This window comes from Panthera pardus, unplaced genomic scaffold, assembly GCF_024362965.1.
Source record: "Panthera pardus isolate Hobbes unplaced genomic scaffold, ASM2436296v1 HiC_scaffold_3, whole genome shotgun sequence".
Taxonomy (NCBI): Eukaryota; Metazoa; Chordata; class Mammalia; order Carnivora; family Felidae; genus Panthera; species Panthera pardus.
The window spans coordinates 15156805-15180593 of NW_026526876.1; the positions used below are offsets into that span (position 1 = coordinate 15156805).

General features: G+C 57.8%; 1 protein-coding gene across 1 annotated transcript in view; it reads right to left on the reverse strand.

Annotated features, from left to right (window-relative positions):
* Positions 1–253: 253 nt before the first annotated feature.
* Positions 254–23789, reverse strand: part of CCDC40 (coiled-coil domain containing 40) — a 42348-nt gene continuing 18812 nt past the window's right edge. The window contains 13 exon segments of the mRNA XM_019466003.2: positions 254–1006; positions 2060–2218; positions 3256–3444; positions 6882–7002; positions 9301–9392; positions 9495–9664; positions 10803–11016; positions 12098–12343; positions 15444–15626; positions 15706–15949; positions 20209–20330; positions 23305–23427; positions 23623–23780. Coding sequence (XP_019321548.2) covers positions 758–1006; positions 2060–2218; positions 3256–3444; positions 6882–7002; positions 9301–9392; positions 9495–9664; positions 10803–11016; positions 12098–12343; positions 15444–15626; positions 15706–15949; positions 20209–20330; positions 23305–23427; positions 23623–23780 — 2270 coding nt within the window. The 3' untranslated portion in view covers positions 254–757.

Consider the following 23789-nt stretch of genomic DNA (forward strand, 5'->3'; position numbering starts at 1 on the left):
CGCCGTCCGCCGGGCCCGCAGCGGGGGAGGGGGGAGGAGGGAGGAGGGCAGGGGAGGGGCGCTCACCTGGCGAGACGCGCCTGCGGGGGACAGAGGGGAGCGGCCCCCGGGGTCGCCCGTTAACTGAAGCCGTTCTGGAAGGGAAAGCGTCATCGCGCCCATAAAAGCGGCTGTTGCGCAACGTGACAGGGCGCCGTGGGGGGCCCGGCGGGGCCGGTTTCCGACGCGCTCCCGGAGAAATAGGCCTTTCCCCCATATTCAGAAAAAGTTTTATTTTTCGCTGAAAAGTTGGAAAGCGAAATTGTTTCGTAGGCCCTTTGAGGGCGGGGGCCGCTGGGGAGGCGCAGGGCAGGTGCGTCCTGGGGGCGCCCGTCCCACCCGCGCTCTCCGTGGGGCGCCCCCGCTGCACCCCGCGCCCTGGACCATGACGGTGAGCAGGCCTGTCAAGGGCGGAGGCGGGAGCCTCCCCGAACCCGGGCGCCGCTTGGACCTCGAGTCCAGCGCGGGGTGGGAGACACCCCACCTCTGAAATGCCACCGGAAACGTAGCGGGAGTGGGGGTGGGGGGTGGGGGTGGCCTTAGTGGAAATTGCTGGTGGCTGAAAGAATCACGCCATGCTGGCCTGCCTATTCGTCTTAAAGGACCTCTCTGAGGGTGGACGTGGCTTTCGGTGACACGAACGTTCTAAGTCCCTGATCATACACAAAATTCTGGTGTCTTCCATGGGAGCAGGCTGGGGGGAGGTCCCGGCTGCTCTCTAGGAGGACCCAGATGGCTCGAGCTTGCTGGCGATCATCTGGCTGACCTTGAGCAGGGCCTCCTGGAACTGGGGGTACTCGTCCTTCACGTGGTGGAGGATGGTGCTGATGACGGCCAGACGGTTGTCCAAGCGCTTGTGCTCGGCCAGCAGCGACTGCTTGGAGCGGAACAGGAACACGTACCTGCCATCCTTCACCGCCTGGAGGTGCTTGAGGCGCGTCTGCAGGGCCACCAGCTCCGAGAGGTTCTTGGGTGGGACAAGAGACCCCGCATCAGGTTAGGCGGGTTGAAAATAGGACACCGGCTTGCCCCCACACAAAGTCAGGACTCGAGGAGATGCCAGGTGGAGAAGGGTGAAGGAGAGAGATTCTCCAAACCGTGGAGAAGAGGCAGATGTGCGCTTTTCAGACCCTTTTCCTTCGCCCGTCGTCTGAGAGACCTTTAACGCTGCCAGGTGCCCGCCCCCAGAGCGGACACTTTTCGCTACCTCCCCTGTCTGGGCTGATCAGGCTTGGACCCGGCAGACTCAGCTGGCCCCTCTCTTCTGCTCACACCGCATCCGATCTGGCAGGAAAGCCCACGGGGGCGGCTGAAATTGTACGCAGAATCCGACAGCTTCTCACTAGCCTCACGGCTACTGCCCTGGTCCATGTGGCATCTCAAACAGCCTCCGGTGTCTACCCTCCACCCTTCCATCCCACACACCCAACGTCAGAGCCAGAGCGGTCCTCTAAGACCCGAGCCACTCCTCAGCCCCCAGCCCTCCCCTGTCTTCCCGCCTCCCCGAGAAGAGCCCAAAGCCATGATCACCCACTCACTCTTCTCTGGCTGCCCCTAGAGTGGTCTCCTGCCCTGCGTTACCCAGCCGGCAGCTCACCCCCTCACCCCCTTCAAGTCTGGACTCCAATGTTTTCTCAGACCCCCCCATCCAACCCTGAGGCCCCTTCTCTGCTTTATCCCCAGAGTATTTACCACCACCTAACTCTCATTCATTGTGTTTACCATCTGTTCCTCTGCCCCTCAAATGTGACGGTCAGGAGGGCAGGGATCATTCTCTGTCCTGGTCTGGTCTGTAGCCTTAGCACCCAGGACAGCGCCTGGCCCACAACGGATGTGCGGTGTCATTAGATGGTTAGAGAAGACGAGATGAGCGAGGAATCCCAAGGCGGCTGGCAGCGCTGTGATCCCTGGGCGAAGCGGGTCGGGAGGAGGCGCGCCCGAGGAGGCAGAGTGGCTGCTGCGAGGGGCAGACTCCACGCCCGGGTTCTTGTGGCCCTGCTGGCTCGGGGGACGTGCCTACCTGTTGCTTGAGGGCCAGGAGCTGGCCCAGGTTGGCCTCGAGCTCGTTGGTCCTGGACTGCATCTTTGACAGCTCCTCTTGCTTCTCCAGGAGGGAGTTGCTCATGTGCTTTTGCGTTTCTTCCAGTTCCGAGATGGCTTTGGTGCACTCCTCGGTGGCCTGGGAGACACACGGGACCGTGCCGGGACGGGGTTATTTAATGGACAGAGTCAGGCTAGAAGGATATACTCTGGGGAGGGTTCCCATGAGGATGGAGAGAGTCCCTGCCCCTCGGGAACCAGGACCCGGAGGGGCGAGTCCCAGTGAGACGCCGGGGCGAGGGTAAGCCCACACTGCAGACTGCTCCCCAGAGGCAGGCATGGCTTGGGCAGAGACATGGGGGCCTGAGCAGTTCTGGGGCCCCTCTCTTGCAGGAGGTCCATCTGCCAGGGCCCAGGGGCAGCTGAGCAGCTGCATGCCAAGGCTGGGATCAGATGCCTGGGCGGGAGCTAAGGCCTCGCAGGGTGGGGGGCTGGGAGTGGGAGTGGGGGAGGTCTGGCTCCATTCCTGTGAGGTCGGGCGGCTGGAGGTGGTTCCCAGAGGAAGCAGCTGGTGGGGTCCGGTGCATGAATAAAGTAGAGGTGACCAGGTGACTCTCAGGGTCTAGCCGGGGACAGGGGAGAATCTGGGATGCGCCGGCAGGGAGGAAAAAGGGCCATTCTGGGCACAAACGCCAGAGGCCTTGCTGGGCATGCTGTGCGGCAGGAGGACTTGGGTACAGCGCACCTGTTGCTGGGGCTGAGGAGTCGGGCGTGGCGGGGGGCGGGTTCTGGGCAGGTGTGGGAGCCCCAGGGATGGAGAGGGACGGACCTCACGAATGACCAGCATGGCAGAGAGGACCGGCCAAGAAGGACCAAGAAAAGGCCACTCTGCCGCCTCCAGTAACTCCCAAATGAGCAGTTGGGTCAAGCCTTTCATTTTGGGCTGCTCTGTCCTTATGCAGGATTTACACCTACGGGGGCTATTCCAGCACCCTCCATGGGATCCTCTGGACGACTCCACCAGACGAGTGCCCATTTCACAGGTGAGGAAGCCGAGGCACAGAGCTGTCAGGCAACGTGCCCGAGCCCCGCGTGCAAGAGCTTGGCCGGACGCCGGTGGGGCTTTGAGGTCAGGTTCCGTGTCCCGTGAGCCTTCACCTACCACGGCTCCCCTACCTTGTGAACGTCCCTGATCGTGCGTCGCAGCTCTGTCTGCTTGCGGTGGAAGTCCGTCCGGGTGAGCAGCTTCTTGTCCGTCTTGCGCTGCCCCTCGGCCTGGGTGGAGATGGTCTCTCTGCGGGCGATGGCCAGCTCCATGTCGTGGATCATCTTCTCCTGCTGCTTCAGCAGCTGCCCGTGCCTGACCTGGGCACACAGGGCAGAGGGGCGGTGAGGGAGACTGAGGCACGGTCAGCGCGGCTCCACGGACCCCCGGACCGGCACGGGGACGAGGGGGATGCGCCCGGGGACACAGGGATCGGGGGGCATCGCCAGCTGGTCAGAACGATTTTCAGGTCCACGCAAAGAATGCACGGGCAACAGGAAACTAGAAAGGGTCAGAGGCCAAGGGGGGTTGGCAGACAGAGGACACGGCTCGCAGCCTGGCTGGGATTCTGGAGCAGCACAGGGACGGTAGGTTGATTTCTTACTCGTGGTTTTGTAAGATGGTGAGGTGAAGGGTCTGTGGGACCAGGGCTGGGGCCCCGGTTGTCGAGGAGGCTGACCGTAGGGGCCACACAGGGTTTTCTCGAGCGGCGGGAGTGTTCTGTCTCGGGTGTGGGGGTGTCGATGTGGGCCCGTGCTAAACCCGTCCAACTAGACATTTAAAATAAGTACATCTGATTGTGGGTAAGTTCTGCTTCAGAAAAGTGGGTTCAAAATAGAAAAAGATAAACGGGGGCGCCTGGGTGGCTCAGTTGGTTAATCGTCCAACTTTGGCTCAGGTCATGATCTCACACTCCGTGAGTTCGAGCCCCGCGTCAGGCTCTGTGCTGACAGCTCTGAGCCTGGAGCCTGCTTCGGATTCTGTGTCTCCCTCTCTTTCTTCCCCTCCCCTGCCAATGCTCTGTCTCTCTCTGTCTCAAAAATATATAAATAAAACATTTAAAAAAAAACCCTAACAAACAGCGAGTTTAGCAAAATCACAGAAACAAAGGCAGTAAATAAACGTCGCATTTCTGTAAGCAGTGAGCAACTTGAAATTGAAAAAGTGGAAAAGTACCAGTGACTTTAGCACCAGAAAACTGGAAATACTCAGGTAGAAACCTAACCAACAGGCGAGGACCGGATGCTGGCCACAAGTCAGACAAGACGGAAATACGCCAAGGGGGCGCGCCGTGTTCACGGGCTGAAAACCAGCCATGGAGAGATGCTGGACGGTCTAAACCAGCCTACGGGCTCAGGGTGGCCTGAGCACGGTCCCCGAAGGCGCTTTTGTGGAGATCCACATGCCGATTCTTCAATTTTTATGGAGAGGGAAAAGACGCCGTGTAAACAAAACAAGCTCACGTAAACGGTGAGCTGCAGTGGTGTAGACCATGTGGGGGGTGGGCAGGGCAGGCACGCGGTCAGGCGGACACAGCAGAGTGCCCAGAAATCCAGAAATAGACCCACCCAACACGGTCAGCTGACTTCAATAAGGACAGTCCTTACAATACCCGGGGCCGACACGATGGGACATCCCAAGGTAGGGGAGTTAGCCTCAAACCACGACTCACACCATATACAAAAATTAACTCAAACTAGGGCATGGGGAAAAAAAAAAAAAAAACCCAACCAAAGTAGATCATGGATCATAATGGAAAATGTGAAAATATGAAGCTTCTAGAAGAATCTTCGTGGGCCGGGCAACGATTTCTTAGATGGGCCACCAGAACCAGGCGTAGAGAACAGACTGCGTCCTCGCCACCATGATGAGTCTCAAAGATGTGACGACAGGTGAGCAAAGCCACACTGAAAATGCTTCACGCCACAGGATCCGCTTATGTGACGCTCTGGGAACTTCAGGGACGGGGGGGCGCGGGAAGCTCAGCCCAGGGGCCGCGAGGGAACTTGAGGGCTACGGCAGTGTTGTGTGTCACAAAGCGGTGGTGGTTACGTGACACCATGTTTTTGTCACAACTCACAGGACGGTGTGCCACAAAGGGCGAGCTCACTTAAAAACCGCAGTTTACGAATCAAGGCTTGTGGGCCAAGGCCGTACGGACGTGGTCGTTCGCAAAGTGCCTTTTGGAAAAGTGGCCCGTGGCAGGGGGGGTCTAGTCAAGCACGGAGACAGTCTTTCACCCTGTAATCCCGCTCTGGGCATCTAGTCTACAGAAAACAAGCACACCCCAGTGAGAAAGGATACTGTTGGAACGTTGTTCATGGTGACGAGGCACCATGGGGGACTGGGCATAGTCTGAACTCATCAACCCGGGAATGTTCCAAGGAGTTAGGATACAACCGTAGAACATTCTGTAACCGCTAAAGACTGGGTTAATGTCCATATTACTATTATTATCGTTATTATTATCATTACTTATTTTAGAGTGCCTGCATGTGCGGGGGGAGGGGGCGGAGGGAGAGAGAGAACCTTAAGCAGCCTCCACCCTCAGCGCAGAGCCCGACACAGGGCTCGATCCCACGACCCTGGGATCGCGACCTGAGCCGAAATCAAGAGTCGGGCGCTCAACCGACTGAGTCGCCCGGGCACCCCTGTCCGTAGTATTTAAAAATAAATATAGGGGCGCCTGGGTGGCGCAGTCGGTTAAGCGTCCGACTTCAACCAGGTCACGATCTCACGGTCCGTGAGTTCGAGCCCCGCGTCAGGCTCTGGGCTGATGGCTCGGAGCCTGGAGCCTGTTTCCGATTCTGTGTCTCCCTCTCTCTCTGCCCCTCCCCCGTTCATGCTCTGTCTCTCTCTGTCCCAAAAATAAATAAAAAACGTTGAAAAAAAAAATTAAAAAAAAAAAATAAATAAATATAAATAAATAAATAAATAAATAAATTGCTGAGCTGGACGTACGGATCCTAGTTTTGTTCAGGGACAAAAAGCAGCAGCCAGTAAGCAGGCAGGGAGAAGGCGGTCCCTGTGTGCCCGTGTGCGAGCGCTTGGCGGGGGTTCGACCTGCTGCAGCCACAGCGTATGTGGCTTGTGTGGTCTGAACAGTCAATTAAGTGGAGGGTTTTACAAACTTATCGGGAGCTCACGCATTTGATCAGAATTCCCCTGAACGGCACAGCCAGAGGGGTCCTGATTAAAAGCCGGGCTGTGGCAGTGATGAGTGTTTGTTTTTATTGCCTACTCTTCCAGTCTCTTCAGGCTCAGTGATAGCCTGGGATCTAATTACCAGCCTTTCGTGAGGTCGTGAAATCTGGCTCAAGATGACGGTGGAGAACGAGGGAGGCTCCGAGGGAGGAGACGGGTGCAGTCTCGGAGCACTTTTGACTGAGCGAGGCACCTTCTGCTCAATAAACGGGTCACGAGATTCGGGGGTCGCCACGCCACCGGCACGCAGGAACGCCAGAGTGCGCCAGCTGCCCCCGGGGTCAGGATCCAAGCGCCTCGTGAAAACACCGCGCACACGGCTGCGTGTGTCTGGTGGCGTCCGATTATCTCCGTGCAGGAAGGACGGAAGAGGACAGACCGTGGACAGGAGGTCGGCAAGGAAGCAGCTGGTGGTGCCTGTGCTTGGAGCGGAGGGGTGACGTCCGTGCCGCGGGCCAGGGTGGCCCGTGCGGTTCCCGTGGGGCCCTCCCCCAGTGAGGCCAGGCCCACCAGCACTCCCCCCCCCCACTGACACCACCCTCCTCCCACCCACCTTCATCCTGTGGATCTCCGCCTTCATGGCTCGGATCTCCGTCTGGCCCGTCTCGGAATCCACCGATGCGCGCATCTCTTTCGCCAGCTGGATTTTTTTCTCCCAAAGCATGATCTGGTGTCTTTAAAGGTGGGAGAGGCAGTGTGAGAGAGGGCGAAATTAAGGGGATTTCTCTCTGAGGCCTCTGTGAGCCCATGCTCTTAAGTGCTGGCTCCAAATCGAGACCCACAGCGGGTGGGTGGAAGGCAGGTCTGGGGTGGGCTCAGAGCAGGGGGCCCAGTACCTTGGACCCGGCTCTGTCTCGCTCCCACATGGCGTATTTAAATACCCAGGCACCGGGTGACGGGCTCGACTGTTAAACAGAAACAAATTTCCCCTGTGCTGGGACCGGCAGGCCGACATAACACCCTGGGCCAACGTGCCCTCTGAAGTTCCTGCCAGCCCACCCAACCCAGGGCAAAGGGGGCAGTCGTGCCCCGGAGACCAGAGTGGGACCCGAAGCCCCCTGAGTCTCTGTGGACTGGCACCCTCGGGGAGGGTAGAATTTTGCAGTCCTCCTCCCTCTCCCCTCTGTGCCCCAGAGCCATGCCCCTCACACAGTGCTCAGGGGCAGGGGCAGTCTCTCCCCACTACAGCACCCGACGTGGGCTTGGAGGGCAGGTGCGGCTCACAGGCTGGGCCTCGAAGGCACCCAACTACCCTCCCAGTAGTGGCAAGTCCACCTTCCGGCACCCTGGGTGGGGACGGGGACCACCGTCTGGTGCGCTAGGGACCAAGGGGGGCGAGCACGGCAGGAGGAATCTGGACCCACAGCCACAGCCAGACCAGCTGCCAGCAATGGCCTCTCCTGCCCCACTGAACAGGGTGCCCCAGCCACACGTGGCTACGGGGCGCTTGAACTTGGCCGAGTCTGAATCGAGATGTGCCAGAAGTATAAGATACACGGCAGATTTCAAAGACCGCGTGCAGAAAAAGGACATGAAATTCAAATTACGGCGTCCACCAGTAGATTTACTGGAGCACAGCCACGCCCGTTTGCTACGTGTTGTCCACGGCGGCTCACGAGCTGCGACGGCAGACTTAAAGTGGCTTCAAACAGGGCTGTGTGGCTCCGAAAGCCGAAAACACTTACAGTCTGGCTCTTTGCAGCAAGGGTTTGCCAGCCCGCGATACGGACAGACCGCGGGCGTTAAAAAGAGAGACGGAGAGAGCAGATCAGGCAGCTGTAGGGGAACCAAGAAAAGAACACGAACGTGACAGGAGTCGACGTAAGAAAAAGCCTGCACAGGCCAACAGCCCAGAAGCTACTAGGATATTCGCAAAGATTACGGAACGAGTGAGTCACGGGACGGAAGGCACAGCATAGGGAATGTCATCAGTGGTGGTGTAACGGCGTCGGGTGGTGACGGCCCGCAGCTACCCTAGTGGTGAGCACAGTGCGCACCCCGGGGGCCAGTGGGACACCGTGTGTCAACCACACTTCATTTAGAAGAAAAAGTTGCGATATCAGCGAAGACCTACGCCCGTGCCCCGGTCTCCACATTTGTGTCCCTCGCCGCTCCCCCTGACGCCCCGTGTGACGGTGGTTGAAGGTGTCACCTTTGGGAGGGGCTTAGGTCACGAGGTGCAGCCTCGCCAATGGGACGTGTGCCCGCAGAGGAGAGGCCTGCGGCCACACAGGGCGGCTCAGCCGCCCAGCTCCCACTGCAGATGTCGGTCCACAGAAAATACGTGAATCTGCTTCCAAGGGCAGCATAGAGAACACCCCCATTTTTGTTTAAAAAGCAAGCAGAGGGGCGCCTGGGTGGCTCAGCTGGTTGAACGTCCGACCTCGGCTCAGGTCAGGATCTCACGGTTCGTGGGTTCGAGCCCCGCGTCGGGCTCTGTGCTGACCGCTCGGAGCCCGGGGCCTGTTTCGGATTCTGTGTCTCCCTCTCTCTGCCCCTTCCCCGCTCATGCTCTGTCTCTGTCTCTCAAAAATGAATAAACGTTAAAAAATAAAAAAAATAATAAAAATAAAATAAAAATAAAAATAAAAAGCAAGCAGAGAGGAAAGACACGAACACCATGGGTTCCGGTAAGGGAAGGGGGTTGGGACAACAACGTGACTTTCCCTGTCTGCTCTGCACAGATTGTTCTAGCGTAGAATGCTTACAGCTGGGGGTGGATTACTCTGGCCGTCAGGCATCACAGCAATAATATAACTTTTAACGCTTGTCCGAAAGAGCCACTCGCTTTCCCCCGATGACTGGCTTGGCGAGGGCGGGCGGCCGGAACCGTGTGGCGACACCAGGTCTTTCCTGGGACCCGCTCCCCCCCCCCCGGCCCAGTGTTGGCTCCAGAACCACTCCCCAGGCAGGTGTAGTGGACGGTGGGCGCCCCTGGGCTGCAGGGGCGGTGACACCACAGTGGCACTCACTCCGCCTCCACTAGGTTGTTCAGCATGGCCGCCTTCTCCTCCTGGAGCTGGTCCAACCTCTCCTGCATCTCGATGGTCTCCCTCTCCGAGGCCTGCGCGGGGACAGGGGCGCGGCCGGCTGTGGGTGACGCCGGGGGACGCGAGCGCCCACCCGCACGCCCTCCCTCCGCCAGCCCGTGCCCTCGGGCCCTGACCTTCAGGGAGCCCACGAAGTCCTTCTCGGTCACCAGGTTGTCCTGCTGTAGCTCCTCGGAGCTGCACCGGCTCCTGTTTGCCAGCACGTTGATCTTCCTCAGCTCGTTTTCCAGGCCCCTTATGTGGCACTCAATCTCCCTTTGCTCCTTCTTCTCCTGATCGATCTTGTCTGCGGCAGAGGGGACGCGGGGGTAGCCATGTCCCCAGAGAAGCCCCCGCTCCCCGTCACAGCCCTGGCCGCTCCGTTTCCGAAGCCTGGCCCTTTGAGGGAACGGAAAGGACCCCTGTGTGCGGACGGCCAGCAGGTGAGGGGACGAGATGGTGGGGGGCAAGCCCCCTGCCCTGAGAGTAACCTTGGGGACGTGGCTGGTGCTCCTGGGTCTCCCGGAGAGGTTGGCTCTGCCCCCTACACCAGCCCGCCCAGCTCAGGGGCAGGGGTTGGGGCAGAAAACAACCACCCTAATCTTCAACAGTGGGATTTGGACGACCCCAGGGCGGGCCAGGAAGGCAGCAGGACCCCTGGGAAGAAATGGGCCCCGGGGGGCACCTGGGGGGCTCAGTCGGTTAAGCGTCCGACTTCAGCCAGGTCATGATCTCACAGTTCATGGGTTCGAGCCCCGTGTCGGGCTCTGTGATGACAGCTCGGAGCCTGGAACCTGCTTTGGATTCTGTGTCTCCCTCTCTCTCTGCCCCTCCCACCCCCCTCAAAAATAAGTAAACATTAAAAAAAATTTTTAAAGAAGAAAGAAAGAAATGGGCCCCGGGCCACTTAGCAGCATTTCCCGTGGGGCCGCGTGGCCGGGCTGACCTGCGTGGATCTCTGGTTGGAGACCACGTGCGACCAGGTGGGGGATCAGGGTGCCTCAGCGGGGGCCCCGGGGAGGGGGGTGGCGGCCGGGAAGGATGCCCGTCTCACCCTACTGGACACTCCAGCACATTAGAGACCCCTGGTTTTTACACCGTCTGGGAGCCCGTGGTGGGACGGGTTTTCCAGGTTCCGCCGGAGAGTAAGAAAGATTCCCCATCTCGCAGCCCCGAGTTCGGGGCACGAGGTGTCCCCCCCCACCCCGCCCCCCAGAGGGGGACCCGCTGGGAGCTGCATCTGTGCGTTTCCAGTCACGGACGGTGGGCCTTCCACGGTCCTCTCTCCGGAAGCACCCTTCCATCCGAGAACTGGGCAGATCCAGTGTGCCGGCCACGGGGCTGGCGGTCAGGGCAACAGCTCACAGTTACGAGAGGTGCCGTGACCCTTGTGGTTTCGTGAAAAGTAGGCGGTGGGTCCCCCTCCCCGGACGCCGAGCACTTACTTTCTATGCGCAGTTTCTTCTGCTCCAGGATGTGGACCTCCTTCGTGAGCGTATCCAGGGAAGCCAGCTGCTCCTCCCGCTCCTGGGTGACCTTGACCATCTCCTGCTGCAGGCGCAGCCAGGTCACCTGGGCCTGTGTCACGCTGCTGTTGTTCTCTTCGATCAGCTTGGTCAGCCGCTTGATTTCGAGCTCCAGAGGCCCCACTTCTTCTCCCTACGAGGGACGGTCACAAAAAAGCAGATTGAGCCTACTTGTTTCCAGAGGGGTGCTCTCCGGGTGGGCAGGGGAGGGGGCCAGGAGATCACACAGCTGGCGAGGATGACTGGGGACGTTTCCTCTGGGGCCCCGGGCTCCCGCCATATGCCCCCCTGACCCACTGTGGGAGACACGGGTCTCGGGAGGCCTTCTCCACCACGTCACAGCCTTGTGGGGCCGAGGGCAGGGTTGGGGGAACTCCGTCACCCAAAGGGGCTTTGCAAGTTGTCTTTTTTTTTTAATTAAAAAAAATGTTTATTTTGGAGAAAGACAGAGCACGAGCAGGGGAGGGTCAGAGAAAGAGGGAGACACAGACTCGGAAGCAGCCTCCAGGCTCTGAGCTGTCAGCACAGAGCCCGACGCGGGGCTTGAACCAGTGAGATCGTGACCTGAGCCGAAGTTGGGCGCTCAACCGACCGAGCCCCCCAGGCGCCCCATCAACTTGTCTTTTACCAGCAGACTGTCACGGGTCGGGGTCTGTACTCTCTTAGGACCCGTGTGGGTTGCAGCTTTGAGAAGGCTCCCTGGTGTTTGGGGTCTCCTGTCTTACTCCCGGACCGGAAGCCCGGAGTTAGGGCCCCAGGCTGGGGATACCTGGGTGGCCGATAGCACTTCAAGCCTCAAACTCATCAGACCCCCTCACGCAGAGCAGCGGTCCGAGGGTCAGATCCCACCCACTGTCTTTGTACGATGAGAAAGAAGAAAATTGTATGCCAGGTGAGAGTTACATGGCATTCACACTTCAGGGGCCATAAATAAGGTTTAATTGTGCACATCCATTTACTTAATCGCCTGCCTTGCCGGCCGGGACAGCAGGGGTGAGTAGCTTCGGCAGCGACCACCTGGCCTGAAATGTTTGCTGTCGGGCCCTTGGCGGAAGGAGGTCCGCGGACGGCCCCTGACTGGGGTCGTGCCCCGTGGGTATGCCATTTCACCCGTAAAAGGGGCAGGGAAGGCTCAATTCTGAACCTAAGGAGTTGCGGAGACGGCCAGGCACGGACACCGAGCAGGGGTGGCCTCTCCCGCCCCGAGGTCTTACCCCCAGCTCGGAGACCATCTGTTCCAGCTGCTTATTGAAAAAGTTGATGAGGCCCTGCTTCCTCTCGATCAGGATCGTGCGCCTGGAGATCTCGTTCTCGCTGTTGGTGATGAGGTCATTGACTTTTTTCACCTCCTTGTCTAGCTCGGCCAGAGTCTTCTGATGGGCGTCCAGCCTGCAGTTGGTGTTCGTGATGTCCAGGGTGGTCTGGGCAACGTTGCCGTCAGTTTTGGAGAGATGCGTCACCTGAATCAGCAAAAGGAAACGTGTCTGAACGTCTCTCCCCCCTGGGTGGGGGCTCCAGATGGGCTGGCCGGACTGTCATTTCCTTGAACACCTGCCACACGGCCAGCCTTCCTTCCTGCCAGTCTTCACATATAAGCCCCCTTCCTTACCCCCAGAACCAGAAACAGGATCATACTCTACACATAGATTTGTAAGCTCCTTTTTAATTAGCTAAAGCTTGACTTCTATTGTCATGTCATTGTCTTTTAATGTTTATTTATTTTTGAGAGAGAGAGAGAGAGGGGCACAGAGCACAGTGGGGGAGGGGCAGAGAGATGGAGACAGAATCCGAAACAGGCTCCAGGCTCCGAGCTGTCAGCACAGAGTCCGACGCGGGGCTCGAACTCATGAACTGTGAGATCATGACCTGAGCCGAAGTCGGCCGCCCAACCAACGGAGCCACCCAGGCGCCCCTGTTCTCATGTCATCGGTCAGGAGCTGCAGCCCATGGCTGAGCGCCTCTGCAGGGCGCGCCCGCTGTCCTGAAGGTCTTGACCAGCTCCCCCTGCCTCTCTTGTTGGCTCTCAGGAGGATTCCCTCCATCTCTCCGGTGACGTAGAGTTTACTGTAGGGATATTTATAGCAGCAGGCGCGGCCGCTCAGGCTCCCTTTGGAAATGGGGTCTTTTCCCTGGACCGTGGCTGTGCCCACCACTCCTGCCCACGTACATCCTCAGCTCTCTCCCTGTCCCCGTCTCCTGCCGACTCCCCGTCCTCCGAGGTCATCTCAGCTGCTCACCCATGACTCTGGCTGGCTCTGTCTCACGTGCACCCTCTGACCGGCCACTGTGGGTGGCTCGGCAGGACACCCAACGTTCCTCGGTGTTAAAGCCGGAGCCTGCCCAGCAGGGGCAGAACCTTCCAGCACCTCGGTCACCCAGGTCCCCGTGGAAATGCTCCCGAACCCTCCCGTCCTCTGAGCTCTGGCTAAGCCCCCGGTCTCTTCCTTTGCCGAGACCCATCTGTGGTGCCCTGGTCTTCACAGGGGCTCCCGCCTCCCACTCTGCCTCCGAGCTTGCAGCCCTATGAGATTCCAATTCCTAAGTCCCCTTCTGGTCACCAGCCGGACGAGCCAGGCTCTCTGGACTCCCCCGGCTCTGCTCCTGGACCTTTCACTCGTGTTGAGACCGCCCTGGCCTCTCCTGGGATGTCAGTACTGTTCCTGAACTAACTTGTAGACTCTTGGTTGACCCGTGCCTGTCCGCCCCCTGGGCCCCAGCTCCAGATCCCAGGGGGCTTTCTGAACAGTTTGGCAAAAACGCCCCCTTTCAGGAGCAGGACTTGGAACTCTTGGGCAATCACGATGGACAGTTGAGGGACCGAGACCCTCTACTGCCCTCCGCTGGTCATCGGTGGTAGTACTGTCCCCCCTGCATCCTCGCAGGAAGGCTGGCTTCACACACACCATGCTCCTTAGCTTCTCCAGGACAGCCTGGGGCCCCTAGTTTTGCTCCCAGCAGGTAGCCTTGCCCCCACTTCCCAGAGGAAGGATGAATGGAATGCCCCCGGCGTCAGACAGGACCTCCTGTGGACACCCAGCCGAGCCCCGTCTCCCCACTTCTTTGGTGGAACCAGGCCAGGAGCAAGCTGCCCTCCTCCCGGGTGCCCGGGAGGGTGGCGTGCCTAGGCTGCCGGCCGGGGAGACAGCAGCCCTGCCCTCCCAGAAGGACAGGTGAGCCCCACCAGCCGGGCCTCCTCCTGGCCGGTATCCACCTGACAGCAATGGCGATCAACCGATCAATGGCCGACATTTAGGGGCACGGCCTCTGGCTCCCCAGCCACCTTGCGCTCATTGTAATAAATGCTTAGATTCAATCCTCTGACACCTGCCAAGTTTCTCGTACGAGGAGAGAGTGAAGGCAGAGGCCAGGATCGCGCGGGAGCGGGACTTCATGCTCTTAGCCTCAGGCCAGGAGGGGCCCACGGTCCCCTTCATCTCCCGCCCCTCAGATGGAAGCTTCTGGTAGGGGCTGGAGAGCAAGGCAGGCTGAGTGGGTCACCTCTCCTCCTGAGACTCGAGTGAGGGCCGTGGGGCGGGCCGTCTGCCGGGATGGGCCCTAGGCCTGCTGCAGGCCAAGGGAGCCTCCGGGGGGTCCCCGGGGGGCCCACACCACGGGAAGGGTCAAAGGAGAAGCAATTTAAGTATAGAATTGCTTTTTGAAGGACACAGGGACCCGTGACCACAGCTCAGAGTAAAATAAGACCCCTGGAACAAGAGAGAGGCCTTGTCGGAGGGGGTCCCGAGGCCCCGACGGCCAAGCTTGGTGGGGAGAGGCTCTGGAGGCTCCCACCCACTGATGACACCCCCTACCCTTCGACCCGGGGTTTCCGCTGTAGCGCTCTGTCAGAAGTGTGGGACAAAACCGTCGGGCAAGCCCGTTCGGTGCTGAGTTGTTTATAGTACTTAAAACCTACACATTCGTATGATGAGACGTCGTGCAGAAGGGAAAAAGGGAAGTTTCTGGAGAATATTTCACAGAAAATGGTATGTTGCACGTGGCCTGGAAGTTAAATAAAACTCTGTATACACACGGTGAGAAGATCAGCGGAATCCTACGCTTCTTACCTGCGCACTTGTCTCTCTGCGTCACTTTTCAGTAAAACTGACGACAAGGGAATAGAATGGACTGAGAACTGACACGCGGAGTCCTCCGTTGTTCAAGGTGTGTGCACGTGTGGGCACACACGAGCGTGTGTGCCTGTGCGGGCGTGCCGGCTCGTGTGCGCGTGGGGATGCTTCTACGCACGTGTGTTTGCGTGTGTCGTTGTGCGTGCACGTACCTGGTGGCGGGTGCGAGCGTGGGTGTTTGGAAAGAGTTCCAGAAGGAAATATACCAAAACGCTAGAAGAGGTCGTCTCTGGATGGTGGGGTTATTTCCAGGCTTTTCTACCACCAAATGCTTGCTTTTAGAACTAGGACCAAGTGGAAAGTGAACGGACACGCCGAGGGCCCCTCGCTCGCCCTGCTTCCTCTGCGTGCGATCTGTTCCCTCTGAGAGCCGCCGCCCCGCCCGCCAGCCCAGGCGCCCGTCCCGCACGGCCGCGGGCGAGCGGTGGCGTACCAGGTTGGTCTTCTCCTTCTGGAGCTTCAGGATGAGCTTGTGGAAGCACTTGGTCATCTTGTTGGAGGTGATGTGTTCCTGCAGCTTCTCCGCGACGGAGGCATCTGTCCTCCTCTTCTCCTCCAGCTCGTTCTGGATGGTCTGGTGGACGGTCTGCAGTTCGCCCGTGGCCGTCGCGTACTCCTGGAAAGAAAGCCGCAGGGGTGGCGCGGTTGGGGAGGCCGTGGGGACCGGCCCTGCGGGGTGGGGAATGCGGTCCTACCCCGTGGGCCTTGCCCAGCGCGGCCTCGGTGTCCTGCAGCACCAGCTGGTAGGTGTTGAACTCGTTCTGTAGGGTTTGCTGCTTGGCCAGGCACTGCGTGGTCAGCCTCTGCATCAGGCTGGCCTCCGTCTCCGTGCGGTTCAGGACGCCGGCCAGCTTCTCATTCTTCTCCTCCTCCTTCACGATGGATTTCTTGTAGGCCTCGATCTCACCGTCGATGGACGCGATCTGGTGCTGGCACTCGCTGCCGGGACCGAGAGAGCAAAGCTGGGGCATCAGAGGGGCCCAAGCGTGTGGTGGTGCCCGCTCACGGGGGGCTCCCCCGATGGGGAGGGACGAATGGGAAACCAACCGCAAATAGCAGCCAGTGTCGACTACTGCTCCCTGATGCATTCACAGAGCCCCTGCCCACTTTTGAGTTTAAGGCTAAGACTCTTCTGAGATAGTGAGTACAGGGGAAGGGAGGGAGGGGTTGGCGTTGTCCGGGGGCCTCGTCCACCTGCCCTCGCGAGGCCCGAGAGCCATCCTGGAAAGGGGTGTGCGCGGCTCCAGAGTCACACACGTGAGCACTGGAGCTCAGGTCACCGGACTGGCTCGCCCCACGGCCACAGTGCGAGGCGTGGCTGGGAGGCCACCGGTGGGCCTCGCTCCGAACTCTTCTGTCCCCCCCCCCCACTGGCCGTGGAAATACCCGCAATTAACATCCATTCACAAACACAGGTGCCGGGAAACAGAAGCGGAATTTTCGTTTGCGTGCGAGACATTTTCCCCCCCTTTGTTCTGAGACGTCCACTGACGGCATCTTATCCCTTGAATAAGTTCTTATTCAAAAAATCGGAAAGTACTTTCTCCTTGAACCGGAGTAACGCCCTCCGTGTCTTTTCTTCACATCTGTCCCCAGGCCTCCAATTCTCTTCCCCAAGCAACCAGCTATTTCTTACATGTTTTTCCAGATCTATTCATACTTATATAGGATTATGTTTGTCTGTGTCTAAGAAACAAACAGTAGCCTGGTAGATCCCGTTCTGTCTTAATTTTCTTGTGTCTTAGAGATATTAAATACCAGTGCACATGGAAATCCCTCAGTCTTCTCAGTGACCAGATGGAATTCTAAATGATGACGGGGCCCTAATTTAAGAATCCTCACTGATACACAATTAGGCTCTTTCCAGTTTTCTGGCCTTTCCCCCCCACCCCTAATTTCAACAGTGTAGCAATACACATCTGTACACATTTTAAAAAAATACTGGGGAGAGATGGCATGTTTATTCGGCAGAAAATCCGATATTGTTAAGGTGTCGGTTCTCCCCGAACAGATCCGTAGACTCAGTGCAATTCCAATTCCAATCCCAGGAAGTGTATTTTTTTCCCAGAAATCGACAAACTAATTTTAAACTTGATATGGCAATCCACAAGACCTCGAATTGCCAAAATAATTTGTAAAAGAAGAACGAGGATTCCCACTATCTGATTTTAAGACTTTCTATAATAAAGCTGTAGTCACCAAGACAATGTGGTGTCGGTGAAGGGACAGAGTGGATTGAATGAAACAGAACCAGGAGTCCACAAATCGAGACGACACCACACACACACACACACACACACACACACACACAGTTGATTTGTGACTGAGATGACACACTATTTCAAAGGGGAGAGAGCCGTCTTTTCAGCAGTGGTGCTGGGACCGCTGGAGACAGACGTGCAAACAGACCGAGCTTGGGTCTCATGCCACGACAGGCATTGACTTGGAATCAGTCATGTGCCACACAGAAGAGCTGAGCAGAAGACAGGAGGAGGGAATCCTCATGACCCTGGGTCAGGCAAAGATTTCTTCGAGGGGACGTAAAAAGCATGAGCTCTGAAAACAAATTAACTAATTGGGCTTCATCAAAATTTATGCTCTTCCAAAGCCATGGCCGGGAGAAGGAGCAGGTGAGCCACAGACAGGGAGAAAATACTTCCAAAGCACACACCCGAGAGAGGACTCGTGTCTAGATTATGCGAAGAACCCTCAGAAGTCAAGAACAAGATAATCTGCTCAACTGAAAAATAAGCAAAAGACATTTCACCAGAGAAGGCGTGTGGGTGGCAAGTAAGTCATCAGAGACACGCAAACGTAAACCTGGTAATGGCTACGATCAAAATGACGACACCGAGCGTTGGTGAGAATGGGGGGCGCGGGTAACCGGGACTCTCACCCACCTGCCGGAGGGAATGCACGATGGAAGAAACCAAACTGGAAAACACACGGGCAGTTTGTAACAAAGTCGAATTCGCACTGGCCAGCGATCCCGTGCCTGGGTATTCACGCGGCAGAGACGGAAATATGCGTCCACACCCAGACGTGCACCGACTGTCACGGTAGCTTTTCCCACGATGTCCCCAAACTGGAAACAATGGGGCAGTCCACCGGGGGGGGGGGGGGGGAGCCGGGGAACACAGGGGCGTGCTGTGTGGAGGAAGCCAGACGACAAAATGTGCACACTGTGGGGTTCCATTTATGGGACATCTTGGGAAGGACAGGGCCGCAGGGGACAGAAGGCAGGTCAGTGTCCGCTGGGGGCGGGAGGTACAGAGAAGATGCTGACTCGGGGGGGGGCGGGGGTATGGGGGCACTGGCCTCGGTCCGTTTGCCGAAAAACTCGCAAAGCTGTGCGCTGAAGAGGGAGAACCCTTCTGCATAAGAAGCGTGTACATAAATTAGCCTCCGCAAACCCGGCTTAAAACGGAAAACCTACTCGTTTTCTTTTTTAGGGAGTAGCAGCCTTACAAATGCCTATTACATCTGACAATAAAAGCAGACGTCCAATTTAAAAAGGCACAGTCACAAACTGCGTGACAGACGTCTGAACACGTGGTAAGTCACAGGCACGGGAGAAGAGATGCCCGGGCGTGCCCAAAATGCTAATAAATTGTCGTGGTCACCAGAGGGAAAAAGACGGCGCTCTTGGAAACCTTTTTCTGTGGTTTTCAAATTTCCTATGATGTGATCACTGATCCTTGATAACCGATTGCTTTGATAACTTCCTAGACGAACGGATACCGACAGAAAATACTGGGGTACAGACACTGGTGGAGGTTACTGCACGGCCCCGGCGTCGGGCGCCATCCATCAAGGTTCCCAGGGAAGCTGCTTGGGGGTCTGGAGGCACCCTAGCTACATCCCAGCATCCCCAGGGCGAGGGGCTCTGTGCCAGGTCGCCCCTCCATGTCCCATCGGGAAGTTAGACAAGGCTGCCAGCCGGGCACCAGGGGATGGGGTGTGGCCCCGCCCCCCCCACCCCCGGGGACTGTAAATTCTTGGGTGTCCCCGCCCCCCTGAGCTTAAACACAGTACGGTCTGTGGTTTCTGCTTGTTTTGAGATGTTTCCTTTGAATACGTGACTTTCAGTGTTTACTAGAGTCCCGATCATGATTGTTCACCCGCGGCTGGGACCCACTTTTGATGTGACTTTGTCACCGACATGGCAAAGATTCGATGGCTGGTCGTGGTCTAGAGAGCGTCAGGGTGGTGGGGACCTGTCTGGTCTAGAGGTCACATGTGGGCCTCACCCGGGGCTGCCAGGTCCAGATCAATGGGGTGTTCGGCCAGCCTCGGGAGAGCTGGTCATCCGGCCTCCCTTAGTGTGAGGGAGGGGTGGGACCCAGGGTGCCGTTAGAGCGGTCCCAAGAGGCCTCGCCATGCCCCTTTGTCGGGGACACATTTTTCCTTCTCTTTTTTTTTAATAAAAATTTTTTAACGTTTATTTACTTTTGAGACAGAGACAGAGCATGAGTGGGGGAGGGGCAGAGAGAGAGGGAGACACAGAATCTGAAATAGGCTCCAGGCTCCGAGCTGTCAGCACAGAGCCCGACACAGGGCTTGAACTCACAGACCGCGAGATCATGACTCGAGCCGAAGTTGGACGCTTAACTGACTGAGCCACCCAGGCACCCCATTTTTCCTTCTTTAAGCAGGCTCCACACTCCACACCCAGCGCAGAGCCCCCCACGGGGCCTGAACTCACGACCCCTGAGATCAAGACCTGAGCTGACATCAAGGCTCAGACCCCTGACTGACTGAGCCACCAGGCGCCCCTCCGGGGACGCGTTTTTAGTGGATGCTCTCTGTCGTTGCTCTGTGGCCCCGGTTATCCTTGGCAGTGATGGGGTGCTGCTTGCCGGACCCCAGGCCCGAGGGAGGCCCACTGGGGCCACCGTGGCAGTGCCCACGTCAGGCTCACACAGCGCTGCCTTCCACCACACCCTCCTCTTCTGGCAAATCTGGGTGATGACAGAGCCCCCTCCAGGGTCTGTGGGCCCACGCCAGCCCAAGCTGAGCGTGGGGCCCGTCACACACGAAAAGCACCGTGAGATTGCTTTGCTCTGGATCCCACGTCTGACCCTGCCTCCTGACCCTGTCCAAGGCCAGCAGGCGAAGGGCGCACCCGCCTGTGGCCCCGAGCCCCGAGCCCCGGCCCCCTGCAGGGCGGCCAGCGGCCCTCCCAGGGGTGTGCGTACCTGAGCGCCTCCCGGATGGTCCTGTGCGCCTCGTCCCGGTGCTTCATGCCCACCAGGCAGGCGGCCCACTGCTGCACGATGTGCCTTTTCTCCACGTGGATGGCGTCTATCTCCGTGCAGGCCTGCGGGGGACAGTCAGGGTGACGCGGACGTTGGCCGAACCTCGTTATGCCGGAGGCCCCACGGGAGTGTGCAAGGGCCCCAAAGGCCGGAACCGCCTCCTTTCCCGTATGTGACTCGTGCTTTTCCTATCGCGCACCAGTGAAAGGACGAACGTGAACATAAATACGGCTCTAAAGACGCATTGAGCACCCACCCGAGCCCTGACCCAGGGCCGCGAGGTGCTCAGAGCCAGGGGATCGAGGAGGGGGAGAAGGCGGGTGGAGGGCAGTGACTGACGCCTGCCCCGTCGAGAATGCGGATGTGGGGGGGGGGGGGGGTCGCTGGTTCTCACGATGACTCCGGTCCACAGACGGAGACTCGGGGCCCGACAGCCCTTCCCGTAAGAGCCCGCACCGTGGAGAACGACCTGGCGGCTGGTTGGGGGCATCCATCAGGCCCCGATGTGTCTGTGTGCATGTGTGCACGTGTGTGTGTGTGTGTGTGCACGCAGGTGTGGGTGTGTGCGGTCACATTCTCTACGTTTTGTAACCCAGAACTAAAAATCAGCATGCTGTGCACGGGCTTTCGTGTCAGCAGGTATTTGGTTGTCGGACAGGCTTCCGCTGCACGGACATATGGTGACTCTTGAACCCGATGCCCGCCCTCCCTGCCCCCGCCCCCGCCATTCATTTTGCTTGTGGAGTTTTTAAATCTACACAATTTCTACTTGCGTGCGTCTTCAGCACTTTCCTTGGAGCGAAGCCCCGGTGATATTTTGGGAGGGGGTAGGGGAGTTTTAGGGCTGGGGCGGGGGTAGGGGAGCATCTTTCCCCATGCGTGTTACAATGCTGTCCTTGAATAAAGATCTTTTTAAAAAAAAAAAAGTTTGATGTTTATTTATTTTTGAGAGAGAGAGACAGAGCAGGGGAGGGGCAGAGAGAGGGAGACGCAGGATCGGAAGCAGGCTCCAGGCTCCGAGCCCTCAGCACAGAGCCCGACGCGGGGCTCGAACTCACGACCCACGAGCTCACGACCTGAGCTGAAGTCAGACGCTCAACTGACTGAGCCACCCAGGCGCCCTGAATGGAGATCTTGATAAAGACCCACGTGTGTTTTCACTGCCAGCCTGGGAGGAACACTCCCCTCCTCGCTGGTTCATCCTGGTGAGCCTGGCAGAACTCCCTGTCGGGTCCTTTCCATCACTGGTCCCTCATCCGTTCATTCACGAATGTCTGTGATGCACCTGCTGTGGGCCACATGCTGTTCCAGGGGCAGGAAGGCAGGATACACAGAACTCGGGGCGGCCCTGCCTGGCTGGCTGCGACACACCCAGAAGAGAGGGGCCGGAGGCACCAAAATTCATGAGAGGAAGTCACAGCATCGTGTATATATGTCCACAAACATCACATAGTGGAATCAGGCACAGGGCATTTCTTACTGATTTTCAAGATCTAGGGGCGCCTGGGTGGCTCAGTCGGTTGAGCGTCCGACTTCGGCTCAGGTCGTGATCTCACGGTTCGTGGGTTCGAGCCCCGCGTCGGTCTCTGTGCTGACAGCTCGGAGCTTGGAGCCTGCTTCGGATTCTGTGTCTCCCTCTCTCTCTGACCCACCCCCATTTATGCTCTGTCTCTGTCTCTCTTTCAAAAATAAATAAATGTTAAAAAAAAAAAAAAAAAGAAAAACCCTCTCTTTCTGCCCCAGACTTATTCGTCGGTGAAAGCCTGTGTCTCCCGGGCGTGGCTCCCGCCTTTCCGTGAGGCTGGTGCCCGAGGTCCACAGACGCTATGGTGGGTGTGCCCTGCCCTCCCCACCTGCTCTGTTGGTGTCCGTGCTTAGAAAGGCCGCCCCAACTCAGGATCTAAAAGACATTTTTCTTTTATTTTTTTCCAGTGCATTTCCCCCCATTTACATTCCTGATCCCATCTGGAATTTACTTCAGTGTCTGGTATGAGAAAAAGATTTAATTGTTCCCCAAATGATTAACCAAATATCCCTACCCCGTTGTCCCTGATTCGCTTGTTCTCTACTGATTTATAATCTACTCAAGTTTTACACAAATGTTTGCTTACTTCTGGGCTCTCTCGTAGGCTACCATGGCCTGCTTGTCTCTCCTCATCCCCAGGAACACAGTATTTTACCCTCCAGGGCTCTATAACTGGTGATATGTGGTAGGACAACGCGAGGGTGACCGGCCCCAGAAGCCCTCAGTTCAGGGCAGACGGATTACTGGTCCCCCTTCCTGAATCTCCCTTCCCAAACGATTCCCGCCTAGTCCTGAGTTTATTCTTCAGATAAACCTAAGAACCTCTCTGCTAACTATACAACTGCTTTTTTTTCCCTTCCCCCCATGAGATTCTGATCAGAACACATTCTAGATTCACAGGCTAGGGAGCACCGACCGCTTTCCCTTACGGGCCCAGGTATGTCTGTCCACTTGTTCAAGCCCTTTTTTTTCCCTCCAGTAAAGTGGTTTGTTTCCTTTCTGTTGTTCTTGCACACATGAGTGCAGATGGTGATTCACGGATAAAAAAAAAAAAAAAAAAAAAAGACACGGGTACCTGGGTGGCTCATTCGGTTGAGCATCTGACTTTGGCTCAGGTCGTGATCTCACAGTCTGTGAGTTCGAGCCCCGCGTCGGGCTCTGTGCTGACGGCTCGGAGCCTGGAGCCCGTTTCGGATTCTGTGTCTCCCTCTCTCTCTGCCCCTCCCCCACTCATGCTCTGTCTCTCATTCCCAAAAATGAATAAATGTTAAAAAAATTAAAAAAAAAAAAGACACAGCAACGTTGGTTCCTAGTGTTGGCTTCTGAATGTGGTGCCCCACCGAGTCCCTCCCTCCCTCCCGCCACGGGTCAGCAGGATGCTGGGACGCTTAGGGAGACACAGGGCTGGGCAGGGAGCCTGCGGGCTAAGCGGGCACCGGCCCCGGGCGGGCACCGTGCGGTGGGCGCTAAGTGGGTGCTTCCACAGCTGAGCGCTGGGGTGACGGTCCTACCTCGCTCACTGCTTTCCTGAGAGCCCGGGTGTCCTCGGCCTGGGCGCAACTCTGAGCCTCCAACAGGGCGATTTGTTCTTCCAGCTGGTTGGCTTTGGTGGTGAGCTGGTCCACGTGAAGGTCCTGGGCAACGACAGGCACCTCAGAGAGAATTCTCCAGAAGCCCCCGACCCAAGTCAGTGACTCCCTGCACCACCACCCCCCCCTCACTTCCGGCCGGCCACAGCCTCCCAGGGCCACGGCATTCACGCAAGAGGCAGAGCTAAGGGCCTTTTGGAAAATCAAAGGTTTGGCCGCTGCATCGAGTGTACAAAACACCTGCTGCTTCTTCTCCAACTCGGCCCGCGTCCGCTCCACTTCTGACTTCTTCACCACCCGCTTCATCACGCGGATGTCGTCACGCACGTCCTGGTCTATGTTCTGCAGGTAGAAGAGGTGCAGAGCCAGGCCGTCCAGCTCGGCCTGCAGAGCCGCCACTGCGGGAG